At 41.7% G+C, this 24111-nt stretch overlaps 1 protein-coding gene across 7 annotated transcripts in view; it reads left to right on the forward strand.

The window, feature by feature from the left end:
• Positions 1-16127, forward strand: part of RPGRIP1L (RPGRIP1 like) — a 57088-nt gene extending 40961 nt beyond the window's left edge. For 6 of the 7 annotated variants that reach the window (XM_081335735.1, XM_081335737.1, XM_081335736.1 and 3 more), the window contains 4 exons: positions 4225-4408; positions 9045-9129; positions 14164-14297; positions 15903-16127. In XM_081335735.1, the coding sequence (XP_081191861.1) occupies positions 4225-4408; positions 9045-9129; positions 14164-14297; positions 15903-16066 (567 nt within the window). In that variant the 3' untranslated portion in view covers positions 16067-16127. Of the gene's footprint in view, positions 1-4224; positions 4409-9044; positions 9130-14163; positions 14298-15902 lie in introns of those variants that run through there. The other variant, XR_014027469.1, reaches the window with a different exon arrangement.
• Positions 16128-24111: the final 7984 nt, after the last annotated feature.

Consider the following 24111-nt stretch of genomic DNA (forward strand, 5'->3'; position numbering starts at 1 on the left):
AGGCTTGTCCCCTTCTTTTTCTTTCCCAAAGTGGCGTAATTAGTGTTAGCATCTTTTTCTAGCAGGCTACATAAAGTTTAGTGGCTGGATTAAATCATGTCATTAACATAATGTGCTACACAATTTGCCCCTATCTCCCTGAGTTTCCACTACATCAAAGCGCCAGCGAGTGCCAATGTAATTGGCTCTTGCTAGCTTGTCAGCTTGATTCAAGATGACGACTAGTGCTTTTGCTTTAAAAAAAGAGAGCTTCTAGGCATGATAATTAATGGAAGGAGGAGGGGTGGGTGGGGAGAATCAGAAAAATGTAAAACTTTGGACAGTTCTTTATGAATATTTCATACGTGTGAATATAATCGGAAGTTAGCATTATCAATTTGATGTATAATACATTGATTAAAAGCCTTGTTACAGTCTCCCGAGCTAGGCGTGGGGCATTTGAGAATTTGCACGGGCGTTCAGAAAGGCTAAAAATACAGCCGAAATAAAATTAAACAATGCTTGTTCTCATCTCTTCACATCTCCCCGAGATTATTTGAGAACAATATAGCTTTCAATTATCACAATAAAATTTTACTGCTGTCAGCTCTCGAGTTATCTTCAAATGTGCCCGCGGGCAGAGTCTTAGCAAAACCAATTTATTCTGCGGTGGCCTCATTCTCCTCTAGGTGTGTTTACATCTTTTCCACTTCGTTATAGATAGTCTCTCTTTTTCTTTTCTTTTTAGCACTAATAGCATTTTAGTGAAAACTGTCATCATCATTTTCTTTAAACGAGGTTCTAAAAGTTCATAATTAATGTTGACATCCAGCTTTAAAAAAAAAAAAACCAGCTTCCAAAGTCCAGGTGGATGTATCTCTGCTATCCAGGAACATATATGGGAATTTTTCCCCCTCCCACAGTATAGCAAGTAAAATTCAAGGATCGGGGAATTGAAAAGCTTTTATCGATGCATCTGGGGCTTAGGCTATAGGCGGGAGAATAAGATCACTCTAGAAAAGTAAGGCAATAATAACCATCGTTTATTATTTGGTTTGACGCACACTCAGCCAGATGTCCAGGCTGGATTTGGCTTTTTTGTCCACCTCTTGAGTCCTTCCCATGCTCCTGGGATAGGCATTTATTTTTATTTATTTATTTATTTTTATTACATTTATATCCCGTCCTTCTCCGAAGACTCAGGGCGGCTTACAAGCTTAGCAGTAGCCTTCATTCTATGTATATGCCTGCTTATTAGGGCTTTCACACACACCCCAAGCGGCATTATTACAAAGTCAGCTTAATTGCCCCCAACAATCTGGGTCCTCATTTTACCTACCTCGGAAGGATGGAAGGCTGAGTCAACCTTGAGCCTGGTGGGACTCGAACCTGCACTAATTGCAGGCAGCTGGTGTTACTTAAGGAGGCATTAGCCCACTGCTCCACCAAGGCAGTGTTAGAGGTCCCGTCGTGGGATGGGAGCTGTTCCAAGGAAAGCCGCCTTTTGCAATTGACTAATGGCGGATTTGTCAATGCCGATGTGATTCAAGTTGGTGCTCCAGCTGGTTTGGGATTGCACCGAAGGCACCTATATGGCTGTTGGGTCTTACCTTTGCTTTCTTTTGTCCCAGTCGTTCTATTTCTGTTTGCAGGTCTTTGTATTTTGCTACCTTCTCCAGTCCCTTCTCTTCTGTTCTGTTCTGTCTCCAGGGTGCTGCCGTGTCCACCATCCAGACTTTTTTTGTCTTTCTTATCGAGAAGTCTGGATGACCTTGGGACCAGTCCCTTTCAGCCAACCCACCTCACAGGTTTCTTGTTTGTCAGGGTCTGGTAGCCACCAAAAGAAGTCAAGATGGCGGATGGGAAGTCTTTCTGCTTCCCCCCACCCTCTTTAATATGTATTGTATCCTGCTATTGCATATATTTGTTTATATTTGGACGGCATTTGTAAACCGGCGCCTATACTCGAGCTGTTTTTGACGGCCGAGTTAAGTATTCGGCAGGGAATTACTCTGAATTTCACTTTAAAAAAATACTTCCTATATATACATGCGACGGGAAGCGAAAGAGGCTGTTTCTAAAGTGAAATTAGACAATGGAGGCAATTTCATTTTTTATGCATGTGAATGTAGGGTGCTTGAGGTTATTAGTTGAAACGAGTAACCTTTCCAAGCCTTCCGCCTCTTTTCGAATTTGAATATGAAAAGCATATTCAAGTCAAAGACCATCACTTTAATGACATTTGGCAGTCATTTGATTTATTAGGTTTTTACGAAAAGAAAATTCCTTTAAATATTTCATCATACTATGCTAATCCTGGTAATATTGCCAGCTGAAGCTGTGTACCTGCATTAGTGGAGACAGAACGGTGTGGAATATTTGCTGTCATCCTGGTAAAATTTCCATGAATCTACTGAATAATAAAACAATCTTATTGAAATATTCAGATTTGAGTTTTTAGTTAAGGTGTCTTAGGATACATAATAAAAGAAAATGCCTTTTGAAAACAGTGGGAGCAAGATGGCTTCATCCAATATTGAAGGAGGTTGACAGCAAGGATATTGTTGTGTAGAAAGGATATGTATTTATTTACCGGGGAAATCCTGGGGTGTTTTCAATGGCTTAATTATAGAATATTCTTCCGAAAAATGTCAGTTGCTATGTCTCACTTGAAAGATTGTATGAATGTTTGGTTTGAAGATAAGCCCAGCATTATGGGTTTTTGTTTTTGTTTTTTTACGTTGTTTAATTTGGTGACTATTAGTGCAAGGTGGGTGATGGAGATAGGAGCCATCAGATTGCATGTGGGAGATAATTGACTTTCAAGTCAAACAGGAACCATCATGAGAGAGTTGAGAAGAACTTGACAGCTGAGAACCTCCAAGGTGTTCAGTTTGTTTCTTGAAGAGACAAATCTCACCCTTCAAGTGTTCTTCAGCCTAACCTCATTTTGAAATCGCACAGGTTGTGCGTCCTTTGAAAACCACCGACTTAATGCAGGAGAGGTTCCTTGCGTGCTTGTCTTTTAATATTTAACACGGAGTGCCTTCCACCTCGTGGACAGTGTTATTTTGAGCGATAACACGTTAAGTGGATAGTGCAATCAACACGCACTTTTTTTTGACACCATCAGAGATTTCCTTTTAATCTTCAAAAAAAAAATGAAGACGTCTTGTAAATGCACGCTCATGTATTAAAGATGGTGATTTTTTTTACTACACCCAGAAAAGCTAGCGGTTTCAAGGGCAATCATGTTACATGATGATCCGAGAAGATCTACTTTGTAGTGTGAAAGGTGTGGTGGTTACACCAGAGAGTAGTTCCCCCGGACATAGGTTGGTTTCATGTTTAGTGGATGTACCGTTTAGCAAATGGCGGAAAGAAGTGTAAATGGCGGATCCAAATGGAGGAAAGAAGTGTAAAGGGAGGTAATAAAGAAGAAAAAATAATTATTTATTATAGGTCACATAAAACATAAGTTGGTTGCCTCTTGGAAGGACTGTAGGAATCCCCAAATCAAGACGCCTTTGCAGCTCTGTCACCCAAGACCTTCTGTTTGACATGTCTACTTGTGGAACATTGATGGTGACGATGATGTTATCCATTCAGTTGTGTATGACTCTTGACAATTCTGAATCAGAATCAGAAGAGAGCTGGAAGGGACCTTGAAGATCTTCTAGTCCAGCCTCCTGCTCAAGCACTTATACCATTTAAGACATGTGGCTTAAAAATCCCAGGTGATGGAGCACCCACGATTTCTGCAGGCAAAGCTGTTCCACTGGTTAATTGTTCTCACTGTCAGGAAGTTTCTCCTTAATTCCAGGTTGCTTCTTTCCTTGATCTGTTTCCATCCATTGTTTTTTGTCCTGCCTTCTGGTGCTTTGGAGAATAACTTGACTACCTCTTCTTTGTGGCAGCCTCTCAAATACTGGAATACTGCTATCATGTCCCCCCCTAGTCCTTCTTTTCTCTAGACTGGCCAGGTCTAGAGAGACCTTCTGTGGGGCCAAGTCTCTCCCCATCTTCCGATCTTGCACTGCTTCTTTGAGTTGTTCTATGCTCTGGCTGGTGTCAGCTTGGATGGTGTCCTGCCTCCGTGTTCTTTGACGGCCTGGTTTCCTTTGACCGCTATCTCTTCCAAACATAATTGCTTTCTCCGGTGAATCCCCCAACATGACATGGCCCAAGTAAGCGAGACTGTGGTGCATTACAAGCTGAAAGGTCCTGTGGTTTGTCTTTAACCAGACTGCTGAAAGAATCCGAATCGAAATAGTGTCGCTCAGCCTCACGGACCGCCAGATTTTGATGGATGAGATGATCCAGCGGCTTTTCATAGAGTCCAAGTTCTCCAGTTTCAAAACAGCTGAAACTCCTGTGGCGCTTCCAAAACCCAGAAGCGGGCAGCAGGTGTATTATAACTACAGCCATGGTAGGAATTCATTTAATATTTACTTCATTTCGTCTTTCTAAATCACTGGTTTTGTGTGTCTCTTCTTCTTCTTCTTCTTCTTCTTCTTCTTCTTCTTCTTCTTCTTCTTCTTCTTCTTCTTCTTCTTCTTCTTCTTCTTCTTCTTCTTCTTCTTCTTCTTCTCCTTCTCCTTCTCCTTCTCCTTCTCCTTCTCCTTCTCCTTCTTCCATCCGTAAAAGATTTTATTCATTTTGGCCAGTATCCTCCCCTCCCTGATAACCAATCAATGTCCTCCCAAAAAAATTGCAACAAGTATAAACTGTAGAGATAACTTGGTATCCACATTAGGGGAAAATAAGCAGTGGGAATTTGCAAATCAATGGCTCCAGTTTGAAGGCCAATGTGATTTTTCATAAGGGATTAAATGTCCCTTCTTGTAGATTGTGACATTTTAGATACTGTTGATTAGGACAGGAAGAAGCAGAAAGAATCTAGTGGTGGAGATGGCTTCTTTCAGGTCCCTTAGCATATAGCCCAAAGGAGTATGTTACAACAAGACGGATTTTGAAATAGGATATTTCTGGTCATATAAAAATCGGATAAAATCGGGGCTACTTAAAATGTCCGCAATTGCATGAGTACCAGTGCATAATTCCTGGTTTTGTTTATTTTGCTCATTAGCTTATTTATGGACCAAAACTGGATGCAATATTCCAGGTGTGGTCTTACTAAGGATTGATAAAGTGGTATTAATACTTCACATGATTTTGATTCTATGCCTCTGTTTATACAACCAAGGATTCTTGCATACAAGCATATTACAAATCAGTTTTCTAACCACCTGAACTTTCTCTTGGGAAATAATTTTTCTGCCTTTGCCACGAAGTTAGCAGAGAGAACTCTTTTCTTTGCTGTTCCTAGGATATTACTTAAATAACTGGTCATCTAATATTTCCTCTGTGCCCGCTCTCCTTGTAAAGAAACGTCATTCCACAGAAAGTGCCCTAATGAATTTGGTGTTTCATAATGTCGGCAAGAAAGCCAATAATCTAATAGTAATGAAGTCAGAAACGTGCGTGTTTACTATAGCTTTACTCCATTTCTTATTCAGGCCTAATTAGATTTGGGTATGTAGAATATTTGAGGTTAATTGAATATTTTCTTTAATAAAACTGAGATTTACATGGTGGGGAAAGGAAGTGTACTTTGAGCTTAGGGAGAAACTAGCAGCCCCACGGATTTTGTATGAAAAAAATAATCATGATAAACTCAGGTGTAATTTGAGAAGTCATTATTTCTTAGTAAATAAATGCCTTTTTTATTGGATTCTTTTATTATATTTATGTCTCAAGCATTGTGGCTGGCTTTTTAAGAAACTGCCGTTTCCATCTTAGCTGAGACAAAGAGATCTTGTGAAATTCTGCCTTAATAAGCAACCTTTCATATAAGAACTGAGTATTGTTGGGTCCCTAGCCATTTGCTTTGCCTTTCTAATCTATAGATAGAAGGAGGAGAGAATCACAGTTAATAAATTAAATGCTCTTAGTAAATCATAATACTATAATGGGCCCAAGCTTGTCTGTTAATTAGGGACATTATTTTGCATATAGCTTTATTCATGTTAAAAAAAATCTGTCTAAAGAATTATGTAAAGAAGATGGACAGTGGGCTTCAGAAAGGAACATTTGAATATTTTCCAAAACTTGAAGAACTGCAGTTTCCAAGCTCTCCTATCATTGACACAAGAAGAGATAGAACATCAAAACTTGGAAGTTGGGACATATGGTAGGACTTGCCTCTGACAGTTACTTAACCATAAAATCATATAGGCGGATGGTTTATGACACTAGTGGTGTGAGCTTAGTTGTTTTCTTGGAGACGTTTCATTATCCAAGTAGATGACATCATCAGTACTTAGAAGGTGCTTCTAGCACTGATGATGTCACCTAGTTGGGTGATGAAATGTCTGCAAGAAAACAACCAACCTCAAGAGAGAGCACCAAGGACTTCCCAGAGAAGAATGCTATTACCTGCTTGCCTACATTGCCATTTGCCTCTAGATAAGTAAATTGGTGGTATTTTCCTATACAGATAGCATAAAATCTGAATCTTATTTCTCCTTTCCCCGCCAAGTCCTTCTACTTATAACCTGTTGACATATCAAATAGTACTTCAGAATAAAATATATTTTTTTTAGAAAAGAAACAAATATTTGAGAAGGCATTAATAAGCACACAGACACTATACTAATCATTTTCAGCCTGAACTCAACAAGACTTTTAATTCTCAAGAGTCAAATATTAGGGGTGTAAGCAAGTTTGTTCACTAAGGTGATAGATATAAAGAGCAACACACAAATGGAGATGCTTAATTTCACCTTGAAAAATATTATTCCCTCCCTCCTTCCCCTGGTCCCTCAATCTCGTTTTCTCTCACTGCCTCTTTGGACTAAACCACCCTAATTGAAATGAGAAAGATTAACTTCACTTGATAGATACCGATAACAAGGAAATAGCATTTATATTTCATAGAGCTGAAAGAATATTGCCTCAACTACGCTGAGAAAGCAGGAAAAACAGCCTAGAAACAAGATTAATGATTGTGGGCCTAAAGAATGTTATCTTGGCTGTGTATAAACCTGCTTGCAAATTGACAATCGGGCAAGAAGCGTAAGATTAATGAAATATTCCCAAACTTTTCTTTTTCTTTTCGAGACTTACATAGAGTTAATCAGAAGCCTTGAGCTTTGAGGAATGAATAGTGGCTGAGTACCCTTTGGATTCAGAGTAGTATGATGGAAGAAACTTTCTTTCCACGTACAGGTAGTCCTTGACTTAACGACCATGACTGAGCCCAAAATTTCTGTTGCTAAGTGAGACCATTCTTAAGTGAAATTTTGCCCCATTTTTACGACTCTTCTTACCACAGGCGTTAAGGGAATCCTGGCAGTCGTTAAATGAGTAACCCAGTTGTTAAGTGAATCTGGCTTCCCCCATCGACTTTGCTTGTCAGAAGGTTGCAAAAGGGGAATCACGCGATTCCCCGGGACGCTGCAACAGTCGTAAGTACATGTCAGTTGCCAAGCATCCGAATTTTGATCACGTGACATGGGGATGTCGCAATGGTTGTAAGTGTGAAAAAAAAGTCACTTTTTTATTGCCGTTGTGATTGTCACTAAATGAACTGCTGTGATTCAAGGACCGCCTGTATAGACTACAGGAATTATGTCAAGTTTATTTCTAGGATTTGATTCAGAAAAAAAAAATGATAAGACCACAAACCTTGTTTGGACCGATTTTGGCACAACTGGTTATCCGGGAGGCGTAGCAGCTTTTGCAAGAAATCCAGTTTGACTGTTGTTAGTGACTGAGACCTCAGTTCCCACGACCACCCCTGAGAGTATGTGTGTTCCATCTTCTCTGTTCCATCTGAGGAGCTCCAAGCTGGAGAACGAGTAAAGGATAAGTAAGGAATGGACAGTGTGGGGAATTCTGGGAGTTGAAATCCACACCTCTTAAAGTTGCCAAAGTGGGACAGCCCTGAGGTAAATGAAAGCCCCCCCTCCCTCGAAAACCGTAGATGTGGCCAGTGGTGGGATTCAGCCAGTTTGCACCAGTTTGGCAGAATCAGTAGCTAATTTTTTGTTGCCCGGGCCTAGAATAGACTTCTGGGAGCGGCATCCAGACATAGAACTGGTTATTCGCATATTTGAGTCCCACCACTGGACGTGGCCCTCAACCACCAAAACATCGCCTGCTGCTCTGCCTAAATCGAAATGGCTATTGCTCGACTTGCAGAAGCCTAAGCTGAGAGTGTTGGACATCATTTTTTGATGATGTGCATTGCTAGAACATCCAAGCCTTGGGCACCAAATAAATGCAAGGCCAAGACCAAACTCAACCTTCCTGGTAGCTTATATTTTATCAGTCAAGGTAGCTGCAGTCTATGTCTCTCTCTTTTTTTTCTTTTCGTTTTTGTTCGCTTGATTTCAAAAAGATGGTTCAAACGACTCTGGAAGATCTTTTAAAAGTCTGAGACTCTCACGTGAGGGCAGGTGGTCTTCGCTCAATATCTCACATCAAGAACAGTCCAGCAAAGGGGTCCGCGATTGAAATAATCTTTTTTTTCTCCCTTCCACTGAACAGCAGGTCCCCTTTGAGCATTATCAAAACCACGAGGAAAGACCTCCGCATTGAGGATTCAGAGCCATCTGGGTTTTGTGCTTTTTTGTTTTTTGGGTTTTTTTTAATAATTCCACCTTTTCTGGAAATATTTGTGTCTGTCTGAGAATAAAGCCTGCTCATCTGCCCTCCACATTCTGCCTTCTAGAATTGGCTTCCAGTCTTTATTCCCGTTTTATGTTGCGCATCTTGTACCAGATGGGAACTCTATGTGCGTACAAGTCATTGCAGAAGAATGCTTGGCCTTGTGCTATCGTTTCTTTGTAAAAACAAAACCCAAAAATAAAAAAAAAGGTGAATGTGAATCAGGGCAGCATTTTATTTCAGGGGGTTTCAATCAACACCGAGGGATTATTTGAGGTTGCTGAAATCAACACGTAGGATCAGCCTGTGCAAAAGACGTCATGTGTCGTAAATGCATTTATTTAGTTGCTGGCACTTAATGACTTAACCGTCCTTTCTGTTCGATTTTGCAGTAATATATGTCGATCAAGCCAAGCACAAAGCAAGGTGGGATTATCTCAAGGCTGTACTTTGTGGATCTGAGCCCAGGCATGGAAGGTAAGGTTTTGAGAAGACACTTTGATTTATATTCCTTAGTAATAATTAATAAATGGAATGGAATGGAATGGAATGGAATGGAATGGAATGGAATGGAATAGGAGTTGGAAGGGACCTTGGAGGTCTTCTAGTCTAACCCCCTGCTTAGGCAGGAAACCCTATACCAGGGGTAGGCAACCTTGGCTCTTTTATGACTCGTGGACTTCAAGTCCCAGAATTTCTGAGCCAGCATGGCTCACCTTGGAAACCTCTCCCTTTCCCCTCAGCGTGGCTGGCTCAGGAATTCTGGGACTTGAAGTCCAGGAGTCATAAAAGAGCCAAGGTTGCCTACCCCTGCCCTATACCATTTCAGACAAATGTTTGTCCAGTCTCTTCTTAAAAACCTCCAGTGTTGGAGCATTCACCACTTCTGGAGGCAGGTTGTTCCACTGGTTAGTTGTTCTAACTGTCAGGAAGTTTCTCCTTAGTTCTAGGTTGCTTCTCTCCTTGATTAGTTTCCATCCGTTGCTTCTTGTCCTGCCTTCTGGTGCTTTGGAGAAGAGGTTGACTCCCTCTTCTTTGGGGCAGCCCCTGAGATATCGGAACCCTGCTATCATGTCACCCCTAGTCTTTCTTTACTAAACTAGACATACCCAGGCATATACATAGAATGAAGGCTACTGCTAAGCTTGTAAGCCGCCCTGAGTCTTCGGAGAAGGGCGGGATATAAATGTAATAAAAATAAATAAAATAAAATAAATAAATTCCTGAAAAATTTTCATCATACGTTTCAGCCTCCAGGCCCCTAATCATCTTTGTTGCTCTTCGCTGCACTCTTTCTAGAGTCTCAACATCTTTTTTAACTGCAATAGCAGGAAAGGAAAAAGGAGCCAGTGAGGTCATAAATACTTGGGAAAACTTGACTTTTGCTTCCGATACTCCAGCAGCAACATGATCAACGTGTTATTTCTATCCGGGTACTTGACAGTAACGTGGATGCAAGCAAGCTGTTCTCAAAAAATGTCATTCTAACGCCCGTGATTCTTCTGAGGAAATGTAAATCCACCCTTCACGGTATCTGAATGCGGCTTACACTTTTCAAAAGCAAAGAACTGTTTTCCTTTTTCACGTCCACCCAGCGTGCGTTGTCTGTATGTGGAGAGAGGAATTCATTTTAATTTCAAAATCTCTGCTATTTTGATCATAGCTGGAGCAGTTGCTGGCTTAGTTGGTTTCAGAACCGCTGATTAGCTTTATGCACCCTCAGATTGTCCATGTGTTCACAGATAACCAGCTTCAACTAACGGGATATTAGCTGGCAATAAGGCAATAAGCTTTTCTTTCCTCCATTTTATTTCCAAACTGAGCTTCATATGGTGGCTGGCACATAGGTTTTTTTTTTAATGGAATCCAACAGGAAGTGCCATAAAGTCATCCCTTAAGAGCGGGCATGTCTCACATCTAAAGCACTTTGAAGTTCAGAAAGATTATTTTTTCTTCCCCCCCCCCCACACTTTTCTCATTTCAGCAAACAAGCAAAGGACTTCCAGATTTACTGCATACATTAGTCAGATGAATAACATGCCGGGTCTAGTAAAACTCCAAATAAAGTTGAAGATATCCCGGTAGTCCTATAATCCATGGCACAGATGATTGATTTATATGACAAATTCAAGCCTAATGACTAAGCGAAATCTTCTGCTTAATATTCTTTGCAGTTAAGCCTGTCTTTATGTCGAAGCCAGCTAAAAATGTCTGGGTCGGTCTAAAATGTACAATTTTTTTGATTCTGGACATGCTTACTCATAATATCCTGCCAACATTATGCATCTTTTTTTTAAATAAACAACAGGGGAGGACATCCATATTTAATTTGTGCATGGTGCACCAAACATATTTCTATAGACCATTTTCCCCAATTGTCCATTCTCAAGAACCATTGCCAATCAAAGAAGAAGTTACTCATACGAATGGATCAATGGTTGGATTCATTAAGTCAGACCAATGTTATTATTTATATCACGCCATTATTAATTTTACAAATAACTCAAGGCAGGGATCGTATCCAACACAATTTCCTCCTCCTATTTTCCACACAACAACCCTGTGAGATGAGTTGGGCTGAGAGAGAGGGACTGTGTCACAGTTGGCTTCCATGCCTAAGGCAGGACTAGAACTCAACGTCTCCTGGTGACTGGCCCAAAGTCACCCAGCCAGCTTTGATGGCTAAGGCAGGACTAGAACTCGCTGTCTCCTACTTTCTAGCCTGGTGCCTTAACCAATTATAGCATCTTCTCCTGGTTTGTCCCTCACAACTTGTCCCCATGTGTGGACCACTTGAATATGTGAATCGTCCCTTGCTCCCTCGTCCGATTCGAGAGCCTTCTTTGAAGCCCAGCCATCAAGAGAGATGGGAAATGCACATTATTGTTCTCAACTACACAGATGCCGCGGATTGTGAGGTTGGCGGCTTTACTCCGCTGGCACATGTTTCCTATCACAAGGCCCTGTATAATAATATCAGAAGATTTCTTCCCTCCCCCCCCTTTCATTTGAAACAGGAACCAAACTTTAAAGTTTAGGAAACCAAACAACCCGGGATAAAAATATCGCTCCAAATTGGCCACGTATGTGGGGAAAGGAAATTTCAGGGATAACTAAAATTACAGTAAGTTGCACTGCACCAAAGACAGTGAGAATTAAAGTTATGCTTAGGTTGCAGATTGAATTTCCCAGGTGCCCACAGAGATTTCCATCTTCTGGACAATGGGGAAAAGTGATTTAATAAAGAGCAACCAGGTTGCCGTTCTAAACATTGTCCCAATTGCAGGTGTGAAGTATTTTTTTTAACTCTCCAGATGTGCTGTAGAGTATACCATATGAATGCAGTGCGTTTGTTGGATTTGGAAATTGCCCATTTCCCTCGCAGAGCGACTGCAACTTCCCTCATTCTGCAACTGAAATATAGGCTGAATTTGTGCACTCAGTCCCAGAAATAATGAGAAGGCTGGAGGCAGTTTCTAAAGAAAAGAAACAACCATGGGTTGTTCAGCTGGTTTGTAAATCAGCTCTTCTGTCAATAACCAGAAGAAATGGACATAATAAGTAAATAAATTAAGGAGTTAGTCACAATTCTGAATTCACTCCTAATAATAAGCTCTCGACAAAACCATTCAGGATTCTTCAGCCAACTCTGGTTTGCTTTCAATATTTTAAGCAGTTATTTTATCCTGATTAAACTAAAGACAACGTTGTGGCTTAATATCCTGGAAGAATCAAATCACAAGGTGATGAATAATAAACCACAATGTTAATACACTTACGTTAACGCCTATAGATCTGGGTTAAGGAGGGCTTTGTATGTTGCCCCAGCTTACGTAAAAAGATTCTTGCTGTTGCCAATAACGTGATCTTTTGGGCCAGCTGGGAAGCTAAATTAAAGATTTTCGAAGCCACATCTGCTCTATCCAGAATGGTGTTAATTTGCATCAACGTCGATGTTTTCTTTGTTTGGTTTGGTTCGAGAAAGGAACATGCGCAATATGCTTCACAATCTGCAAAGCTAATTTTCTGCGGTCTGGCTAAACTTTTCCGAGTGTAGTGGCTTCGCTGAGGCGCCAAGGAAAGTCGTCCTTGCCACTCGCCTTTGTACTTTGTGTCATTCCACACTGCCAAGTAAACAAACAAGGCCGACATATTGTTTAATGTTTATTCGTCGAACGAAAATTACGAATTTGAACCAGCAAGATGAAAAAAATTAAAATGTGGCGGGAGGAACGACAGGCGCGGGAGTGTACTTACGCACGGCCCCATTTTGGAATTTGTTTCTTGGTCTGTTGTGTGTTTTTTTTTAAGAGGGGTAGCATTGTTTTAAATTGGTTCTCCCCAAAAAGGGTTTCCTTCCATTCTTCATCTAAACATAAGCAAGCACGCGTTCCAAAATAATATTTCATCCCAGAACGTTTTGTACATGAATTAATAGTTTTGTTGGCAGAACGTCAAATACCAGAGCCCACCACAAGCAATATTTACGGCTCAAGGACATTCTCCTATATTATATATTGGAAACTTCTGAAATAGCACATTTTATCCTAGTTTTTTTTTTTTAAATGCTTATGGATGGGACAGATTAAAGAGTTTCCTTTTTGTGTTTGAAGGAGAAGCCAGAATGCTGCAAGACCCCTTTTCCCAGGCCCCGTCTACCATTCCACAAAGTATCTTAGATAGGAATGCTAACTTATAAAATAAGAATAATACATTGTTTCTGGTCTTGCGTGATACCCTGTTTCCCCCCCCCTTGATGATCCTTTTCCTCCTTCCTCCCTACAATTTTTTTTTGTTTTTTTGTTTATTTCCAAGGGCGTAGTTCTGGGTCTGTTAAACAGAGCTAGGAATTGTAAACTAACCAGACTCATTGATTGAGATGGGCAGCTGGAGGGAGGGAAGGAAGGAAGGAAGGAAGGAAGGAAGGAAGGAAGGAAGGAAGGAAGGAAGGAAGGAAGGAAGGAAGGAAGGAAGGAAGGAAGGAAGTATGAGGCAGGGGCACCCTTAATCCAGCTCTGAGCAGTTTCCCACGATCATAAGAGCCAAATGTGTTGAGAGCATAAATGAATGTAGCTACCAGCACTCTGATGCTGCGTAGCACATTGTTGATGCTCTGTTGGAAGATGATCTAAGTACTAAATTGCCCCTTCTGTTAGCCAAATGCATCATTAAAGCAGCCGCTTCCCTTCCGAACAAAAAGCAACTCCTTTCTCTTGATCCATAGGGATGTTCCCGGTCCATATCAGAGCCTCCCCCAAAGACCCCAAAGGACCTTCTTGGCCCAGAAGGTGCTGTGGAGAACAAATCAACCATGCTCTTCTCTTGACTCCTGTGGCCGGTTAAGGATGGGACTGGATCCCCTCCTGGCCCTGAACTGCGAGGGATCCAAATCCATTTAAACCTCATTGAACCCAGCTGAGGTTTCATCTAACTTTTTAAAATCCCAATGCAATGTCAGAAATAATTCTCCTGCTTTCCCCCCCCCCCTTTTTCCCCCCCCGTCTTCTCCAGTATACGATTTACAGTGGTCAGCGACCCACCGGAGGATCAGCAGGATCTGGAATGTGAAGATATTGGCTTTGCCTACGTGAATTTAAGCCAGATCTTCCAGCAAAGGCAAGACCTTATTGACCGGGACATTGATGGTAAGTCCAGGGTGGTTCTTCTGACACCAGTGTCTCCAGCTTCCCAATTCACAAATCCTTAAGGATATTAAGTACCTAAGATCTAATATTATGGATGTCTATGCTCAGTCATCCAGGTTATAGTTATCCCAAAGATGCTTTTTTTCACGAGGCAGCTGGACTTCCTTTTTTCTTTGAAGACGTTTCGCTTCTCATCCAAGAAGCTTCTTCAGCTCCGACAGGATGGTGGGGTCAGAGTGAAAGAAGCTTCTTGGAGAAGCAAAATGTCTTCAAAGAAAAACTAGAAAGTACAGTTGTCTCCATAAAAAGCATCTTTGGGATAATATTACGGAAGGTGTCCACACATCCTTAAGCGAAAAAAGGCATTAAGAATCGTTGACGGTTGATAGTTGGTTGGTCCTACCTTGAAAGAAAACATCAAGACGCCTTAATTCAAATGTGGGTTTTCTTGACCAACTTCCTTCTAAGGCGTCTCAAGTACAGGTCATTCTCAGTTTACAACTGAGTTTGTTTCGTGACTGTTCAAAGTTACAGCGGCACTGGACAAAACGGCTTCCGACAGCTTCCTACGAGCAAAGTCAAGTGGGGGAATTCGCTTAACGACTTCATGACTAAATCTAAAGAAACTGGTAGATCAAGGATCTTGTTAGTTCCAAGCAACTAGTCAGAATGATTCTTTCTCGTCAGTACCAGAAGAACAAAAGTAACTTTCGAAAAAGACTAATCATGTACATGTAGTCCTCAACTTATGACCCCAATTGAGCCCAAACTTTATGTTGCTAAGTGAAACATTTTTAAAGTGAGTTTTCCCCATTTTACAACCTTTCTTGCCACCGTTGTTAAGTGAATCAGTGCAGTTGCTGCATTAGTATTATGGTTGCTAAGCGGATCTGGCTTCTCCGTTGACTTTGATTGACCAAAGGTCGCAAAAGCAAGTCGTGTGACCCGGGGACATTCAGCACCGAAGGACCAAAAAGTTCAGAAAATTGGGCACGATTCGTTTTAACGACCCCACGGCTTAAGCAACGGGGGATTCTGTCCCCAGTGGTTGTGATCGTCCGTGGAGGAGCTATCCCGTCACGTGAGAGAGTCAGATGGAAGCTGCCTTCCGAGACAATCGAAACGAACTTGCTAAAACGTTAATCTCACTTTCAGAAGGAAACCCTTTTTTTTTTTACCGATGTCCTTTCAAAGATTTTTTTTTTTGCTTTTCGAAAGAGAGAGAGGGAAAGGGTTTCCCCAGAAAACCCGGCAGCTTGGCCTTTGGGTCTCGACCCCGTCACCTCCTAAACAGACCACCGACGCTCCGTGGTTTGGCCTGGGATCCACTTTGCTCAGGCTGGGCCATCGTTTCAGCCTCTCACCCCAAGAGCAGGTCCCGATGCTCCTTAGAAACGTGGAGCTGAAGGCTTGCAGACATTAAATCAATCTTCCTCTGCCTCCCTCTCACTCCATTTTTTTAATTTATTTTTTTTTGTTGTAAGCCTGTCCCAAGTCCTTTTTCGGTGCCCGGCTGAAGCTACTCAGAGATGCAGAAGTTAAGATGTCCGTCAACCTGCTTCTTGATGGGTCATTCTCTTTTCTGCCGCTGTTTCCCTTCTCTAGTTTTCCGTTCGCAAGACAACAGAGCGGTGATCGGGAAGCTGAGAGTGACGGTCGAAGCCTTGGCGGCCCTCAATTCGGTCTGGAAGAAACGCGCCAACGCTCAGGAACCTGGAGGCCTGGGCCTGTCCGATGGAAAGCAAGAGAAGAGAGTACCTTATATTTAAATGTATCGTTTGTATGTAAAGCCTGCCGGGTTTTGCAGTGTAAAGTTTGTATATTTTTGTCTCCTCGGTTTGAATTTATGTTTTTTGATTTCTCTCCGTCTGTCCCCAGCCCGGGGCTATCATTCCAGCCCATCAGCCTGTAAATAATTAATATCTACATGATTGAACGATGGACGTTTTTGTTAATTGGATATATGTATATACAGAGAGAGAGAGAGACTTGTGTCGTGTGTGTGTGTGTAAATATATTCCACATACAAAAGTCATGAAAAATCAAGTAATTATATAATACTACTACTACTAATAACAATACACTTAAGCCTCAGAAAACTGATTAAAAATACCTCTATGTTATCCCTAATCACCCCCACTAAATGGAATGCATGCGATTAGCCTCATTAAGAATTTTATACTGCAAAGCTTTTATTAGAAGCAATATATGAAAATTACTTGGATAAATGTGTTAATCTGCCTCTTTAAAATGCTAATATCCATTTTATGCACATTAAGTCTCAGTATGCGTTTTCTTTGATGCATGCCATTTCTATCAATTAAATACAAAGAATGAGGCTAGTCCCCAGATTTATTAAATTACTGCAAGCTTTTATGAAAAAAAAAAGAGAGAGAGAGAGAAAGAAACACACAACTTTTGCCCTTCTGCTAACAGTTGAGATTATCAAGTTTGGAAGAAGGGTGTGTGTGTGTCCCATAAATGGTGCTTATGGATGTGTACGTGGGTGTCTAGAAAGGGAAGGTCATCTGTAAGCAAAAGAGAATTACATATATATCAACCATGTATTAAAGTGTTTTATACTTCAGGCTTAGCTCCTCCTCCCCTTCTCTGCTTGGTCTACGTTCTCCCATTTAGTTCATATTTATGCACATGATACAAAGTAGTCCTCGACTTACGATTGTTCATTTAGTGACCATTCAAAGTTACAACGGCAGTGAAAAAACTGACTTAGACCGTTTTTCAGAGTTACGGCCGTTGCCGTCTACCCAGGGTCACGTGATCCAAATTCTGATGCTTGGCAGCTGGCTCACATTTATGACGCTTGCAGTGTCCCTCTGGATCATGTGATTCCCCTTTTGCAAACTTCTGACAAGCAAAGTCAACGGGGCAAGCCGGATTCGCTTAACGACCCTATTATTAATAACTTGCAGCTATTCGCTGAATGACGGTGACAAGTAAGGTCATTAAAACGGGGCCAAAAATTCACTTAACGGCTGTCTCACTTAGCAGCAGAAATTTGGGAGGTAGATTGGGGACTACCTGCTTAGCCTGGAAATTTACAACTTTCCAGTCACATTGATGAAAGATTTAAACGAAATTTGCAAGGAACAGGTAACATTTTTTAAAAAAAAACCCACAGAAAAATAAGAGTCGGAAGGAGCTACTGTTAACACTGGGCCCAAAGCCCTCTGCTCACTTCTGTGAAAGAGAAGTGTATTATTTCCATAAGCAATTTGTTTGTTTGTGTGTGTGTGTGTTTGTGTGTGTGTGTGTGTGTGTGCATGCATTATTTTCAATTCTTTAACGGGATTTTGTCTGGGAAGAGCGCCCCCCGCCGTTTGCAAAACAGGCGATCTTTCCTTTTTTTTGTGAGCATATGTAAAGTATTCGGGAAGATAAGTAATTTATTAAAATCCACCTAATTTGCCATGATATATTAAATCTCTGCTTCAGTGATCACAGACCATTTCATTTAGAGAATTAGGCATTCCCTCTTTGTGTGATTAAAGGTCTGGAAAATGAGTTCTTTGCTGCTATTTGTGAACACTCCGAGCCTGCTAATGGCGAGGAGATGGAATAGATTATGAGACAATTCATTACCGTTCAGCAGAAAGAGCGAGCAGGGGAGGGGAGGCAGACAAAATATGGTGGGGGGGGGGCGTTTAAAAAGAAAGAAAAGAAAAAAGCACAAGGGTGAAGATCTGCATATAGTTTGAACCATCCGGGCCCAGAGTTAGTCCTCAACTCCCAACTCTTCGTTTACTGGCCAAAGTTACAACGGCACTGGGAAAAGTGACTGACGGCTGGTTTCCACGCAACCGTTGCAGGTTCCCTGCAGTCACGTGATCAGAATTTGGGCACTTGGAAACTGACATGTTATGGTGACAGTTGCCCTGCCCCGGGGTCACGCGATCACCATTTTGTAACCTTGCCAGCTGGCTTCCAACAAGCAAAGCCAATGGGGGAAGCCAGATTCATTTAACAACAACTGCACGATTCACTTAACAACAGTGGCCAAAAGGGTTGTGAAATGGGGCACAACTCATTCAACTGCCGTCTTGCGTAAAAATGGAAAATTGGGGCTCAGTTGTGGTAGTAAGGACCCCCTGTAATAATGGCTTCAGTTATGTGTCTTCCTAGAGTGGGTTTCGAAGCAGCAACCTTGCAGGATTAATTTGTGGATGTATATCAAGAGGCCAATATCTTGCTGATTAAGTTGGAACAATTAAGCAGCGGAACAACTTGCCTCCAGACGTTGTGGAGGCTCCATCACTGGAGGTTTTTATGAACAGACTGGACCATCATTTGTCTGAAATGGTACAGGGTTTCCTGCTTCAGCAGGGGTTGGACTAGAAGACCTCCAAGGTCCCTTCCAGCCCTGTTGTTTTGATTTAAGCTTGTCTGCTACCCATCTCACCAAAGATGACTTGAATATCTTGGCCACAAAAACTCCAGAATTCTGCCTTTGGAATTTTTTATTCCCTCTTTCTCACTCATAAGGGATTGTTGAATATCTCAGAGGATTAAACTTTGCAAGTTCCCACAAATATTTGCACTGTCAAGAGACATTCTAGAAACCTCAGATGCCGACTCTGCAAGGTCTCTTCCATTCTTCAGGCAGACGTTGGTGTTCTCGCTCTGGATTCATCTCACTGCCGTTGGCCCATATTTCCTCGTATTCTTTGGCTTCCCACCACACTATTGTCATTAAGGCTCCTTCTTATACATTACGATAATTAAAACCAGTTCGATTTGACACCAAGATTAACCCCGAGCTTTTCAGAAAGGCAGTTGTGGTATTTCGACAGGAGGTTTTGATTATTTGCCTAATATTTTGCAACCTCCAAAGAAAATACTTTCCATGAAAAAGAAATTAATCAGGACACTTAGACCTATTCCCAACTGTGGATCAAACTCTGTGATGCAGCTATGCAGTTGAAGGTTCAAGGCAGAGGTGCCCAACCTTGGCAACGTGAAGACTTGTGGCCTTCAACTCCCAGAAATCCCCAGCAACCTTGCTCCACACGTTTTGTTGGAGGTTGTCAAGTTGCTGAGGTTGAGAAACTCTTCTGGGGCCTTCTGCTGCCGCAACAGTCCGACTTTTCAAGTTGATAAGATTTCTTGATAACCAATGAAAATGCTGGATGGGTACGGCAAATATTCTAGTGTTTTCGTTGTGGTAATTAATAGTTCCCAGCTGTGTCATGTCAAATGAGAGAGAGATGAGGACTCACAATTTTTTTCTCATTACCAAATGTGTTTTGTTTTTTGTTCAGTTTGCCGCAGCACCTTCTCATTTATATTAGTTTGCTGCTATTCTGCTTTTATAAGGGACGCGGTGGCTCAGTGGGTTAGGACACTGAGCTTGTTGATCAGAAGATCGGCAGTTTGGCGGGTCGAATCCCAAGTGTCGCATATCAGAGTGAGCGCCTGTTACTCGTCCCAGCTTCTGCCAACCTAGCAGTTCGAAAGCACGTAAAAATGCAAGTAGAAAAATAGGGACCACTCCGGTGGGAAGGTAACAGCGTTCCGTGCGCCTTTGGCGTCTAGTCATGCCGGCCACATGACCACGGAGACGTCCTCGGACAAGCGCTGGCTCTTCGGCTTTGAAACAGAGATGAGCACCGGCCCCTAGAGTTGGAAAGGACTAGCACGCATGTGCGGGGGAACCTTTACCTTATTTTGCTTTTACTTCTTAAGGGTGCCTTTGGAAATTGGTGCAAGGGAATGACATTTATGTCACTGCTCTCAAGTTAGGCATGTCTAACTCGGTGAAACGCCCTGGAGGAAAAAAGGGGGATTTAAAACACAAAACTTACAAATATTTTGTCACGTGCACAGAAAGAATTGACTTCCTAACTCATCCGAAGTCCACCGGGCTGGGAAAATGGTTAAATTTCATTCTGTGTGAACCAGGATTTCTACAGCCACACATTTTCATATTGGGGAAAAATGTCACTATTGTGAGCAGTTCAACCTCAGCACTTTGAAATATAAAACATTGTACATTTGAGCAACCATCTTCACAAGATTGATTAGGAGGAGGAGGAGGAGGAGGGGGAGGAGGAGGAGGAGGCGGCTATTTGGTTGTGTCTGACTCTGCCAGGTCCCTCCTCATCTTCTGATCTCGCACTACTTCTTTGAGTTGTTCTATGTTCTGGTTGGTGTCAGCTTTGAAAGCGTGCAAAACCCATTTTCTTTGGCAGCCTGGTTTCCTTTGACCTGCTAACTCTTCCAAATATAACCGCTTTCCCCAGTGAGTTCCTCCACATGACATGGCCAAAGTAAGTGAGATGTAGTTTCGTGATTTTTTGCCTTCCGCTGAACTGTCTGCTGTTATGTTCTCCAATTTTCTGTACAATAGCACAAATATTGTCCCTTCCGGCAAACTGTTGGCCATTGTGATTTAAGAATGAGAAGAAAAGAGGCAAGGGAGAAGATAAGAATTCTTCTGCGGCATGAATTGGGCATAGGTTTGGGTGATGGGCTGGCAACCCAGGAGTCCCGCCACAGTGTGCTGTTACTAACCGCCGGCCCTTATGTGTACACACTTGAAAATAAACCACAATCTACTCCGATTTATTACAAAGCCGCACAAAAGGGCAGCATGCAAGTTAAGTTTTAAAAACTGGGCAGAAGTCAATTCTGCTGAATCTGCAGCCAAGGACTTTCTGCCCTTTAAAACCATCAACGGGGGAAGTAAGGATCCCCAAGCTGCTTGTAGACCTTTAAACCTTCTGCATTTCAGAAATGTTCCCCAGCAGAGGTCCATGTTTTGTGTGAACACGCGCGAAGCACTTGGAAGCTCTCTTCGATGGGGTTTGGCACTGGATAAGCCCTAAATTAGATTGTATTTGTTCTTTGAAAATACCCACAAATGTTTGCCTAATTAAACAGAAGCATTATCATACGGATTTATTAGCTTACACTAAGTATAGATTAAGCAAAACCATTCCAGCTTGATTTGCAACCGAGGCAGCAGAGATTTAATCCGAAGCATGCACTATAAACATATGTTAATTTTCCTTTTTTTATAAAAAAAAGAAGATATAAATTAAAGCTGGATTCCAATAGAAGGTTTTGATTTGGGGGTGGCTTTAACCCAGGGGTCTTTCGTCCTTGACAGGAGAATGAAGAATAGGGAGCTGTGTTTACATATTCTTCACTTTGTAGAAAGCACTTTTTGGATTGGATTCTGATATGTAGCCTTAGCTTTTCAGAAAGCCCCAAAAACCCAAATGAAGGGGTTTTTTTTTAAAAAAAATATTATTTAATATATATATGCGTGTTTCTCTTTTACTTCTTCCCTCCAACGGTTTACCATCTCTAAATCAATGGTAAAATTAACTGTAGACAACGCCTAAATGAGCTAAATAAAGGAAAAAAGAGCTTGAAAGTTTCTTAACAATTTTAAGAGGTGGGGACCTCAACTCCCAGAATTCCTCAAGTAGCCATTAATTATTATATAATAATATAATAAAATCGATTATAATCAGAATAACTTGGCTAAATCAAGCCAAATCTTTACTAGGTGATAGACCAGCTTATACCTACATCTATGCCTTTTTTGAAGGGACGCGGTGGCTCAGTGGGTTAGGACGCTGAGCTTGTCGATCAGAAGGTCGGCAGTTTGGCGGGTTGAATCCCGAGTGCTGCGTATCAGAGTGAGCGCCTGTTACTCGTCCCAGCTTCTGCCAACCTAGCAGTTCGAAAGCACGTAAAAATGCAAGTAGAAAAATAGGGACCACTCCGGTGGGAAGGTAACAGCGTTCTGTGCGCCTTTGGCGTCTAGTCATGCCGGCCACATGACCACGGAGACGTCCTCGGACAAGCGCTGGCTCTTCGGCTTTGAAACGGAGATGAGCACCGGCCCCTAGAGTCGGAAACGACTAGCACGCATGTGCGGGGGAACCTTTACCGTTACCTTTATGCCTTTTTTATGGCAACAAAATGGAAGTGGGTGGGGTTTTGTTTTCCAGTCCATCTTTCCCGTTCTCAGATTTCCTCTTGGTCTCCTTTCCTATACAGACTAGGCTCATTCTGATTATCTTTAAGCCTGAACAAGATCCACCAGATAGGAGAGTTTTAAATTCCTTTCCACGACCTCCTCCCAGCCTCCAATCTTTTCCTTAACTATTTTTTTTTCCTTTCTTAGTTGCCAATTTATGAGATCAATGTTATTTCTGGCTCAAACGCCTGTAATGTCAAATAAAAACGAACCCTGGAAGCCCTCGACAATCCACGTATGGCTTTGGACTTGTCACAATCTCTAATTTGAAATTCAGGTATTAAGAAAATTGGATCCTTTTTCGAAAAGAAAGGAAAAGAGGGACTTAATAAGCATTTTCATAATTAATCAGCAGGTTCTTTGCAAAGAAGAATGTAATGAACTTCTGGACGACAATAGCCTTAGATCTATGTATGCAAAAGCTAGGAGTTTTGAGCCCAAAATTTCTCTCGCTTCTTTGTGACTTGTTAATAATATGCAAGTTGGAAAACTCCCCAAAGAAGGAAGAAGGAAAAAAGCACTAATGAAGCAAATATCTTTTCTAAATAGCATTCTAAATAAGACAATCCCGGGCACCAAATCTTTATTTGGACCCACAACCTCAAGACCACCCATTGTTGCTAAACTGGCATTTTTGAGGGATATTTAATAATAAATGATTGGAGAATAAGCTTATTCACTATATTTAATTGTAATTACAAGCAGATGAAATGAGTTTTTCTTTTTCTTTTCCTTGGCTCCAACTCTTACCTTTCGGAACACAGCCCCCATCAGCCACCGATGGTCAAATATGTTCCTCTGCTTGGAAAAATAACCCAACTAAACCTTTTGAGCAAGCTTTATTTAAAGAATTTTTGTAGTTTGTGATTTCTCTTACCATCCTTCCCCACACTAGGGACAAAGGTTTATTTCCTTTTATGGATTCACATTATTTCAGCCATTTCAATATTAGAATCTTGGTCATCATAATCCCGATCAGCACAACCGGTGCTTTTGTTAAACCAGGTTGAATCCTGAAGCTTCTGAAATTGCTCCTCAAGCATAGAGCAGTTTTCTTTGAATCCATGAAGAGAAACGTGTTGCCTCGTTTTATAGAAGCGCTTAATGACCGCCTTGACCCAGTTGTCTGGTTGTGAAGTGGGAACACCAGAGAAACCAGGAAGGCCCCAAAAGAGACTTCTGTTTATTCAGCTCCTTTTGGTAGCCTAGATAGACCCAAGGAGTCAACGAAGAGTGAACTACATCAAGGCTTCTTCTGCATTGCTGAGGCATGCGTCACGCTATTCAGTTCAGCGTCAAGGTTTCCATCAGGATGCACAGCCAAGAACACACAATTGCTTGCCAACCCCTGGTCAGCATTATGGGAAACGTTGTGAGATTATGCTCTGGAGTCCCATGCTAAGTAGGACTGGCACCAGTCCCTGTTTTCTACAAGTCTTCACATTCCTCCCAAACCAGATGCAGCGGATGGATTATTTGACAAACAGTCTCTGAGAACAAGAACATCTTGCTACAAGATGTCTTAGTAACTCTGAAAGGACAATGTAAGAGAATAACAGAAGAGTTGGAAGGGACTTTGAAGATCTTCAAGTCCAATTCCCTGCTCAAGCAGGAAACCCTACATCATCCCGGATAAATGCTTGTCCAATCTCTTCTTGAAAATCCCCAGTGATGGAGCACCCACAACTTTTGGAGGCAAGCCATCAATTATTTGTTCTCACTGTCAGGAAATTCCTCCTTAGTTCTAGGTTGCTTTTCTCCTTGATTAGTTTCCATCTGTTGCTTCTTGCCCTGCCTTCAGGT

This window comes from Vipera berus (genome assembly GCF_964194415.1).
Source record: "Vipera berus genome assembly, chromosome: 10".
Lineage (NCBI taxonomy): Eukaryota > Metazoa > Chordata > Lepidosauria > Squamata > Viperidae > Vipera > Vipera berus.